This window comes from Lemur catta, chromosome 3 (assembly GCF_020740605.2).
Source record: "Lemur catta isolate mLemCat1 chromosome 3, mLemCat1.pri, whole genome shotgun sequence".
NCBI lineage: Eukaryota > Metazoa > Chordata > Mammalia > Primates > Lemuridae > Lemur > Lemur catta.
In genome coordinates, this window is record NC_059130.1 from 46,609,432 (window position 1) to 46,621,447 (window position 12,016).

A 12,016-nucleotide genomic window follows, 5' to 3' on the forward strand; every position below is an offset into this window, starting at 1 on the left:
GAGATTCAAAAACCACAGCAACTTAAATATTCAAAAAAAGGTTAGAAAGCTCGTACTAATCTTTAATATTAGTAAATATTAATTAATAAATATGAATAAATGCCACATTTAAAATCAGGACAGGATGACAGGTTTTTAAAACAGAATAGACTGAGGGGAAAAGCATCAAGTTTATATCAGGAAAAGCTGTTACATACTACTGGAAAGCAGTAGCATTTTATTGGGAATGGATATTCAAACAATCAAAAGTATCAGTTTAGCACTGTCACCACTAACGTTATTCCAAAGCAAAAATGAAGTAAAGCATTTTCCAAAGTAAAAATGCTTTAATGTACGTGGCAATTGCTCAGTAGGTTTTCATCACACTGGTTATTTTACAAAGCTGGAATCCAATATTTTGATTTTATTTCAAGTCCTACTTCAAGGACTACTAATTCCTTAAAATATATATATTCTGCCTGATGTTAGAACATAGAAGAACTTAACCTGTTCACAGGCTACCAGGGTTGTTCTTACAATGGTCAGGTTTGAATTGGAGAACTCACCCAGGAGTCTCCATCACCAGAGAACAGCACTAACAAGCGCAGTATAAAATGACTCCTACCACTGGAACAGAGAACTATACTTCAGCCTGTCTCAACGGTGGTATGAGAATGCTATGGTAAAGGAGAAAGTAAACAATATTTAATTTCAATTTTCCTTTCAATTTTAAACCAAATGAGTATTTTACACAGTTTAATTTAATTTCCCTTCTGTGTCTAGAACTGTGTTAGAAATCATGAAATACAAAAGAATTTTATGAAATGTCTACACAAAGAAAGTTTAAAATTTGGAGACAAGTCTGGCATATAAGGACAATACATAAACAAATACAGATGTTCATGAATGTAATAGCAACACTATAACTGATAAAATGAAGTACTAAATATTCACCATGAATAGGAACAGAAGTTAAAACGGAAAACATTGGGTGGGTTCAGTTTATTGAGGAAAGTTTCACAGAGGAGATGGAAGGTAATGCATGTCTTTAAGAATGAGAAATTGGTAAAGAGGACAGGAATCTTGCAAGAAAGGCCAGGAGTAGGCAAGAACACAGTGGGAGAAGAGGACAAGGGAACACAACGTTCGGGGAAGGAGCAGTGCAAATGCAATAGGGGAACACAGTACAGAGGGCCTGAAGCTCAGCCATGGACTTCAGGGTTAATGTTCTGGCATTAGGGGATCACTGGTCATTTTTGAACAGGAGAATAAGATACTGAAATCAATATTTATCACCTGGCAATGCTTTAAAGCAGGGGTTGGCAAACTACAGCTCACCTTGGTTCAAATGATGGCTTTGCTGCATATTTGCAGTACAATCTTGGGCAAAATATGTAATCTCTCAGATCCTCAAGATTTTTATCTTTAAAATGGAAGTAATAATTCTTCCCACATTCCTTCATTTAAGCATCCATCCATACTTTTATCCAATCAACAAATACTTAGTGAGTGCCTACTATATGCCAGGCACAGGGCACAGAACTATGAAATCCAGAGACACCATTCCTGCCCTCCCAGAGCTTACAGTAGTGGATGATGAAAACTCAGAGTGAGAAGCATACTGTGATTAAGACCAAGGTGGGATGGAGAAAAGCTTATGGGAGAAGCACCATGACCTAATCCAGAGTTGGGGGTCAGGTAAGGTCAACGGAGGTGAATAGCAATTCAGTGATTAGTGTCATAAAAATGAAACATAGCAAATATTCAAGACAGATACCACAAGTAATTTCAATTTAATAAAATACTTCCACCCCACCCACGCCATAATCACACGTCCCTCATTTCTTAAGCATTTGAAATTTCCTGAGTGTCAGGGAGTGAAACTAATTTTTTACAGTAAATGGGTCAGCAAAAATGGAACCTGGTATGTGCATAGCACAGGGCAACAGAAACCACAAGACTAGCAAAAGAGGCCAGAGTAATAAAAATAAAGTCTGACTATTCCTCAGCATGCTGTCACAACCATAAGGAGTCCTTAACATTAGTTCTTGTTTTCTGTGTTAAAGCATTTAATGACAGAACAAGGAAATCATTTTTACATTTTTCTGGGGGCTGAACTGCTGCAAAAGTGAGAGAGCAATTGCAGCTTTCAAAAGAGATACTAATTGTAGCTTTTAAAATATTAGACTCCCTCTAAACACCCATCACCCCCATCCCGTAAGAGTTTCTGGGTCTTTTTAAAAGGTGCTGGGAGGATATTGCCATGCAGACTTCATTTTCCTACCTAAGGATTTAAAAACATTTTTGTTAAGTGATTTATTGCTAGTTCTTCAGGATCCTAAGTCCCACATCTTCAGAAGCACTGGAAAGAAGGGCAATCTTATTTAGACAATAAACCCACTACAATTAGGAAAGCTGCAATGGACCATAAATGAAAACAACTCACAACCTCCTACATTATTCCACATAAAGTGGAAATTTCCACCTTCATTTTGACTTTCTACCAAAAGTCAGCAGGGGTAGGACTTGGAGCCTTCCCTCTCCACAGGAGGCAAAGACAAAGGAGGGAGGTCTGCTACAAAGACCTGCTGCTTCTTACTTCCTGGGAAGGTGAGAGGGAAGAAAATGTTTTCCTGCTGGCAATTCTATTTCTAATTGTTTTTCTTTACATTTACATGACAAAATTAGGAGGGAGAGGGGGGAGTAGCAGCAACTGCCTACACAATTGCTTTAAATTCAATTATTGGAAAATCATTCTATTCCAGCCAGAAGAGGGATAAGGAGGAGGAGGTGGAGAGGTGAAAATAAATAACAAAATATGGAATGAAACCAAAATTAAGTTATGTAAACATCATTGGTGGGGATCAACAATTGTCAAAAGAATGCCCCCATGCTTCCTCCAGCAAAGAGGAAAGCTGAGATCTAGAAAAAATAGAACATTATTCTTGCCAATCTACCAGTGCCATTGGCACTCAGCTATAAACGTGGATTATACAAAACCTTTAGCCACGAAATCTACAAGATACTTATACTGTCATGTGTCATTTAACAATGGGGATATGTTCTGAGAATGCATCATTAAGAGATTTCATCATTGTGCAGATGTCTTAGAGCGCACTTACCCAAACCCAGATGGCATAGCCTGCTACACACCTAGGCTAGATGTTATGGCCTACTGCTCCTAGATGAAACCCGTACAGCATGTTACTGTACTGAATACTGTACGCAATTGTAACACAATGGTATTTGTGTATCTAAACATAGCTAAACATAGAAAAGATACAGTGAAAATAAGGTATAAAAGATTAAAAAATGGTCTACTTGTATAGGGCACTTACCATGGATGGAGCCTACAGGACTGGAAGTTGTTCTGGGTGAGTCTGTGAGTGAATGTGAAGGCCTAGGACATTACTGTACACTACTGTAGAGTTTACAAACACTGTACATTTAGGCTACATTAAATTTATAAAAAGAAAAAAAACTTTCCTTCAATAATCAATTAACCTTAGCTCACTGTAACTTTTTTACTCTATAAACGTTTTTTTTTAACTTTTGACTCTTTTGTAACAATATGTAGTTTAAAACATACGTTGTATGGCTATACAAAAATATTTTCTTTCTTTATATCTTTATAAGCTTTTTCCTACTCTAAAATTTTTTTATAATTTTTTACTTTTCCAACTTTTTTATTTAAAATTAAGAAACAAACACATATATTAGCCTCCACAGGGTCAGGATCATCAGTATCACTGTCTCCCATCTCCACATCTTGTCCCACTGGAAGGTCTTCAAGGGCAATAACATGCATGGAGCTGTCATCTCCTTTGATAACAATGCCTGCTTCTGGAACACCTCCTGAAGGACCTTCCTCAGGCTGTTTTATAATAAGTCTTTTCTTTTTAGTAAGTAGGAGTACACTCTCCAATAATGATAAAACGTACAGTAATCATAAACCAGTAACACAGTCATTTTCTATCAAGTATTATGCACTATATAATTGTCTGTGCTATACTTTTCTACGACTGGTAGCACAGCAGGTTTATTCACACCAGCATCACCACAGACATGTGAGTAATGCATTGTGTTACGACATCATGATGCCTACAATGTCATTAGGCGATAGGAAGTTTTTGGCTCCATTATAATCTTATGGGACCACTGTTATATATGTGTTCTGTCATTGACTAAAGCATCGTTATGCAGCACATGCCTGTATAACTATCTATATATCTTTAATACTTTTTCTGAAAATGGAAAGATCTGTACTCTGATCTAAAAAAAGAGACTGATCCACAGTCAGTATATGAAAATACTGACTGAACTCAATTCCTACTGTGATGTATATGATTTATAAACATAGTTATGAAATTTTAAATGCATTATCATTTTATACCTAACCCACAGTTACATGGATTTAAGTTTTTATGATACATATATACGCAATTTACATAGTGGGATTAGAATCAGATTAAGGGGTGGATGGGCTGGCAGTTACTGGCCCTAACCTATCAAAGAATCTAAAATAATGCTGAAAAACATCGCTGGGAATAAAATCAGATGGGGAAAATCACATGTGCCAGAACTCCTCTTAGGAAAGGATTGAAAGTGAACAGATGGAGGAAAAATTGAAAAGAGGACTAAGGTAGGGATGGGAGTGGTGATAAGTCCAACACACCCACACATGAAAACACACACACAACCTGCATCCTCACGTTAGAAAACATCCTCATGGTTTCTAAACTGACAACTAAGGAAACTGGATCCCCTTAAGGGTGAACCAAGGGACTGTTGTTTTGCTGAGTGGGCCATAAGCGGCACACGGCCACCAGCACCTTTCCTCCTCCCACCTTCTCCCCTGCAGAAAGCAGTCTTGCCCTGGATGGTGGCTGGGGAAACCTGTAAAGAACAGTGGATGTGGAAGGATGACGGGCCAGGGCCTTCCAGGACACACCCGGGCTTCTCGTGCCCTGAGTGTAATCAGCGTTTCAACCACGCTTCACATTTTCTTGATAAGTAGGATCTATTTCTCCTCCCTACTTGTCCTTGTTCCTCTCAAATTAAAACTCACATTCCTATAGATCCCAATATCCCTAGAGGCAATCAAAATATGTTATTAAAGTTATTTGTAGAAGGGGTTAACCCATAGATTTTACACTAGCAGGGATTGTTGATCATTAAAAAGGGAGCCTGGCAACCTAAATGAAGGTCTCATTGGTAAAATGTGTGTGGAGATCTTCCCACCTGCCTCTAGAAGAGTGATGACTAACTTTAAACATCTTCCCGCTACTCTGCCTGCTCCTCCCCCTGCTACCTACCTATCGGCCTTTCTTACAAACACCCTCCCTGTGCCACTTAATTTGTTCTGGGTCAGTTCCTTGCAGGAGGTGAAATTCTAGGTCAATACTGTTCACTCAGCACCTTCCACATTTTAGTATTCCAAAATTCATTTGTTGATCTATGATGTAGAAAAATATAATTCCCTATACCACCATAACCAAAGCAAACACCATCTATCGTATGCATGAGCCCCTGGCTTTGTAGGAGATACTCAGAGTGATTTGAAAACTTACTGAAAAGTAACTTAAGTCAACAGTGTTCATGAGGAATGGAATGAAAGCTGTTTCCCTTTGAAGAGAAACCACTTCAAAAGGAGTGGGGGCAAAGGAAGGAGAAAAAGAAGGAAGGAAGGAAACCCGGTTGAAACTTGGCATTTACTTGAAGAGGAGGAGCAGAATGTGTAGTGCATAGACAGTTTCACAGCACAGAGGGAAGGCATCGATCAGAAGGCTTCCTTGGAGCCATTAAATTTCGCTGGTGGCAGCCTCGGCTGGGAAGGTAAGGCACCAATGTTGCATTCAGGGTTCTGAGGACCAAGAGGTGGTGTCTGCGAACTTACGGGGATAGACCGGCTCAGGAATCTCGCTGAAGAAGAAGAAAGCCCGGCGTAGGAGGGTCTGAGGATAGTAGCGTGTTCCTCGGTCTTGGCGCTGTGGGGGCCTAGGTGGCTCTTCAGGTTGCCCCCACCACCGCCGCTGCTGCTGCTGCTGCTGCTTCTGTTGTACTGGTTGTTGTTGAGTTCAGGGTAATTTCTGGTAGTCGGCTGGGAGCTGCCATTCAAGAGGCTGGTGAACGGGTTGGCTGCGAAACCTGCCTTAGAGGGTGGGGAGGTCTTTTTGTTCTCTGGATCATCTGTTGCAGCATTCAAGTTCCCTAGAGAACTGGCTAGCCTGGAATTTATGGAAAAGCTGAATGGAAACACAGGTGAGGAGGGAAAAAACACAGACAACAATGTATACTCACACAGAGCTCATGTTTTAAAACATACATTCACAACATTAGGGGAATGTGATGAAGACAATGCTGATCCATGTAAATGATGACAGAATGGCTTTTGGTGATATTATATATGTGGCCTTTAGTTACACATGTCAAGTTCAAAAGCAGTTAACTAGGACCCAAGAAGTTTGCTAAAACAATTTGACTAGAGATCTTGAAATAGAACATCTGGGAGTTCTATTTGCCCTGTGGCAGAATGTAAATGAACAGGGTTACATTATAAGCAGAGAGTTAAGGGCAGATTTAAGTACAAGATTTAATTTATACATATTCAATAACACAACTGCATCAAACCTCCCTACACATTTAGTTAGTTCTCACCTGCCTATACACAACAGGTGAGAAATGACAACACCATGTATCGTTGGTAAGAGCAACTAAACTCTGTTTTCTGGATCACACTAAGCAAGCTGAGAGTCACTAGAAGAGGATGCTCTACACCATTCCCTCCACAGCCTTGCCCCCACAGTGCCAAATAGGAACAGAAGCCCCAGAAGATCACAGAGTCCTTTGTGTTTCTCCCCTTCCCCCTTGTCCTGTCCTCTAACAAAACTATAGCCAAACTCATTGCCTGCTGCCAACTTCCTTTACCTGAGTCAGTACCTTGGAACAGGGAGAGAACAATTACCTTCTTACACTGGGGCCTGAAGACAAAGAACCTCTGTTTATCCTTTTGGCCGTCGCTGAAGGGGACAAAGCCACTTTTGCTGTCTTCAAAGTAGGCGCAGATCCTTGTGGCAAAGAACTTAATCTTTGTGGAGAAAAATGGGCAAAGCGTCATATTCAAGCAGTGTTATCTTAAATATTTAGCAACTAACCAGGACAAATTAGTAAGTCTTACAGATATCCTGGCGGGTCCTAACAATGGTGACAGCAGCAGCGGTGAACAGGCACAGCACCCACTAACTCTCCCTGGAGCTGTTCCGAGAACTTTAAAAAAGTTCAACTCAATTCGTCCTCACAGTAACCCTATGAGGTAGCTAATACTGCTGTTCCCACTTTACAAGTGAAGAAACTAAAGCACAAAGGAAAAATTCCTCATCCAAAGTCACTCAGTTAGCAGGTGGCAGCTGGGATTCAAATCTAGGATTCAAAGTCCCGCTCTTAACCATGATCCTGTCTTCCTTGGTCACTTCCCTTTCTTCACCACTGGTATTCATTCTTCAGCCCATCCTCTGCTTCCACTTCTTTATGTTGCAAACCTATCCTGTTCTTCTGACCCTGCAGCTGCCCTGGGTGAGGCCATCATTATCTCTTATCCTTGACGACTAGTAGTATCCTTTAATCTTATTCCTTAACAATTCAAATTATGAATAGCCTCCTGCAAAACCTAAAGTATCTCACCATGTCACTTCACTGTTTAAATCATTTAATCTTTCCTCAGTGCCCATGAAGCCTAAACTCTTGAGCTTGGCTTATAAAACCACTCCCAAATCTGGCGCTTGCCTCTCTGAACAGGCCCTTCTATCCACACTTTCCCACTGGACGTCCCTATTCCAGCTCCACACAATGCCTCAAGTTCCCTGAATGGACTGCACTCCCACCCTTGTCCAGCTTGCCTATGCTACTTTTCCTGCCAGGGCATCTTCTCCTTACCTCTCTCCACCTCTTACCTCCCACCTCCATCTGACCCATTCCTATCACTTATTCTTCAGTGGTTCAATTGACTGTGACCTCAACCAGCAAGGCTTGCCTGAATTCCCAAACAGCATAAGCATGCTGTTTTGTCATACGTTTTCATGGTAAATCATGGCTCTTATACCATATTTCATTGCCTGATATTTGTCTATTTCCCTCACTTGATATAAATTCCTTGAGGACAAAGACTTGTCTCTCTCTTCAATTCCCCATGGCTGGCACAATGCTGGACTCAGAGCAGGTACCCAATAAACATTTTCCAGGTGGACAAAAAGGGGAAATTGATTCAAATCTGGATAGCCAGGGCCAAGTTACAGTTTCAACACCAAATCTGTTTTATCCTGGACAAATCACTTAATGTAGTTGAACTCAGTTTTCCTGTCTGCTAGAGAAAAGCTCATTTACTTGTAAACTCTTTCCTTCATCATCCACCCTCCCAACAACTGCTTAAGCACATGTTCTGCCTCTAAAACAAAAATGGGAAAAGTTGCATAAGGAAGCGGGGTGCAAGCTTCCAGAGAAGCCTGGGACCTCTCAGAACTGCCCCCGCTAAACAATCCAAAACCAAAGGATGAATAAGAACCAGAAGGTGAAGAGGGAATCAGTCTCTTTCCCCTATTTCACCAAGTCTTGGCCAAACATTTCCACTGCTCTCACCAAGCCCTATGCTGCATCCTGGTATCACTCCAGGAATATTGAGGGGATATGTTTCCAGAGGAAAAAAACTAACGTTGCCTCCTCAAATGGAAGGTAGGGAAGGAAATAAAACTAGAAAAGAAGGGGGACAAATACATGCAAAAATAGGGTGAAAGAGGACTAACAGAAATGAAAAAAGAAAATCAAAGCAAAATCTATCACTGGATTGAAAGGAAAGTTGCAGAGTGCTTGTAGTTTACTAGAGACACCAACAAAATACTGAGAAAGAGCACAAAACACATCGAGATCACTATCACAGCCACACAGCCCCGCGGGCACGTCAGCAAAACAAAAATGCTTTTCATAGTAAGCATTAAAAATAAGGTGTATTGTAACAAGCTAGAAGAGAAAGCAAGCAATTTAAAAAGCGAAAAGCCATGTAAAGTTGATTTTCATCACTTTGAGGCTTGAGAAATATGTCTAAAAGGAAGTATCTATTTAAAAGCTAGTAGAAATCCAACCTCATTAACATTACCTGAAAGGCTGGGACACTGCTCTTGGTTGCCCTTTCGTGTCATCTGACCTGTGGACATCAAAGACAAACACTCACATATCACCAGGTTCACACGTTTTAACAAAGACCAAAAGGCAGGCCGGGCATGGTGGCTCACGCCTGTAATCCTAGCACTCTGGGACGCCGAGGCGGGTGGATCACTCGAGGTCAGGAGTTCGAGACCAGCCTGAGCAAGAGCAAGACCCCCGTCTCTACTAAAAATAGAAAGAAATTATATGGCCAACTAAAAATCTATATAGAAAAAATTAGCCAGGCATGGTGGCGCATGCCTGTAGTCCCAGCTACTCGGGAGGCTGAGGCAGGAGGATCGCCTGAGCCCAGGAGTTTGAGGTTGCTGTGAGCTAGGCTGACGCCAATGCACTCACTCTAGGCTGGGCAACAAAGCGAGACTCTGTCTCAAAAAAAATAAAAATAATAATAATTAAAAAAAAAGACCAAAAGGCATATCACATGGTGTCAAACCAGTAAAAATATTAAATTGGCAAAAGGGAGAAAGCTTGCAAATGGATATTAGATTACTAAGCACCAGGCTTGTAAACCCATGTCTGTATTGTACTACAGAAAATGATAACCTCAACTGTGAGCATCATGAACCTTTATTTCTCAGATCAGCAAACCAGTACTCAAAGACCCAATCTGACTTAAGCATTACAATTCTGCCAGATAACACACGAAAATTAAATTTCCTATGAATCTGTTTGTTTATCATACTGGCAAACATCCTTCCTGCTGTGCATGTCTCTTACTTGCAAGTCAACCAGAAGTAGTTGTTTCTCATTATCTTCATTTGTGGGCTGGGGTCTGACCACCCAAAATATTACAATAAAGAATCTTGATAATATTTATAGATTTTTGTACCTGCATTAATCCTGAAACTTTTTTTCTTTTTCTTTTTCTTTTTTTTCCCCAATTTGAACTAACAGCAGGTTTCACATGTTGTGGCAGAAGTCAAGTCCCATCACTGATTCTGATGAGTAGTTTCAGACTTAAAAATCAAGATGGCTTATAACTTTATAGGCACGAGTAAGAATTGCTTATTCCATTCTCAAAACATAGAAGGTAAAGCTAAGGAATTAGTCAGGATATACCAAAGCCTGGCACACAATAATTTTCCACACGCTGACTTCAACACAAAAGCCTCGGCACACTTGTGAGGATTCACCATAAGACAAGAAATCCTTCTCACAAGAGAAGGGTAGAAATCCAAATGGAATTTGAAACTGAGTCCCACCAATAATTTACTGCTTAGCAGCTTAAGGCAGAATTCCAGAGACTGAGATGCAGCAATTGCTTTCAATAAGCTTCTAAACTTTCCCAACAGTGATAAAATAAACAATAAATAACATAAAATAGTAATAAACCAAAAAACATGAGGTAAACTTGGTATTTGTAGATTGGTATTCCAAAGAGAAGATTAAATGTTCTACCCACAAAGGAAAGCACACTATGAATTTGAAAGTTTAAAAGGGATCTACCTAAATGCACAAGACGGTGAGGTGCGTGGCTGTCTCTGACTTTTTAAGGCACGTAGTTTGTCTCCTTGAGTTATACTATTTTTCATTTCCACATCTTCGTCCTCTTCTAAATTATTCTGGGGAAAAAAATACATATTCCATGAAAAGGTCATTATGAATACTTTTGCTTTATATAGATTTCTTAATAGATTATATATTATACAGAGATATATCTTATACAGAGTATCTTAATATAGATTATTTCAAATCACTTAAATGCACTAAGAATTTAGCATTGTCCAAGTATATGCTACAGAACATGTAACTATTTGCCAGTTAAATATTATGGTCAAATTCCAAATCAAAAAAGCATGAGTATAGATGTGGTAGAATTGAAAAGGAGCTGTTTGTTACAATGGACCAACAACCAAAGAGACTCTCACACAGATACAATCATGCTTGGGAATATAGCCTAGACACAGACTGGCTCAACACAATACAGTACAAATATGTTTCCAGATACTACCAGGAGCCATCACTGCAAATTCTATAACTTCTTTTTCTTTGGTTGGTTGTTTTGAGACAGAGCCTCACTCTGTCACCCAGGCTAGAGTGCAGTGGCACAATCATAGCTCACTGCAACCTCAAGTGCCTGGACTCAAGTGATCCTCCTGCCTCAGCCTTTCGAGTAGTGGGACTATAGGTGCCAATCACCATGCCTGGTTAATTTTTTTTAATTATTATTTTTTATAGAGATGGGGTCTTATTATGTTGCCCAGACTGGTCTCAAACTTCTGGTCTCAAACAATCCTCCCACCTTGGCCTTCCAAAATGCTGGGATTACAGGTGTGAGCCACCACATCCCCATTAGTTGTTCTAAAAAATGCAAGATAAAATAATTTGGGAAACACAGTAATTTATTGACACAGTAATCATTTAACACTAGTAAAAGCATTCGAGTCCTCCTCAGACAGATTTAAAAGACTATGCTCACTAGATTGGTAAAGAATGTTTTTTTCTGAAATATGTTTTTATAGTATGAAAAACAGAAGTAACATGTTAGTCTCTTCAAATGCCAGCTTAATTCTCGTAACTATCTTGTGTGGGTGGGGTGACCCTTAGTTTATAGATGCAATAAAGGAAGTACTCATGGACGTTAGGAATATTGTTCAAGCTCCCCTAAACGCTTAATGACAGAGTTATGATTTCAAAATCAGATTTCGAGTCCCCAGATGTAATATTCTTTCTAAAACATATGCCATAGCACACTAACATTGCACCTGTGAAGACTATATTTTGCCTTTTTTTCTTACCTGAAAAATCAAAGTGCTTGAATGTGCTAAGATCCCTTCCAGCCATACAGTCCCCCGCCTTCCCTCTTTCAAACTAGAACTCTTAT

General features: G+C 39.9%; 1 protein-coding gene across 5 annotated transcripts in view; it reads right to left on the reverse strand.

Moving 5' to 3' along the window:
- The window catches only part of CDC14A (cell division cycle 14A), a 159,163-nt gene that overhangs the window by 13,388 nt on the left and 133,759 nt on the right, over nt 1-12,016 (reverse strand). For 3 of the 5 annotated variants that reach the window (XM_045547436.1, XM_045547440.1, XM_045547441.1), the window contains 4 exons: nt 10,639-10,754; nt 9,125-9,172; nt 6,944-7,066; nt 5,682-6,224 (listed from right to left, as the gene is read on the reverse strand). In XM_045547436.1, coding sequence (XP_045403392.1) covers nt 5,759-6,224; nt 6,944-7,066; nt 9,125-9,172; nt 10,639-10,754 — 753 coding nt within the window. In that variant the 3' untranslated portion in view covers nt 5,682-5,758. Of the gene's footprint in view, nt 1-5,681; nt 6,225-6,943; nt 7,067-9,124; nt 9,173-10,638; nt 10,755-12,016 lie in introns of those variants that run through there. The other 2 variants (XM_045547439.1, XM_045547437.1) reach the window with 2 other exon arrangements.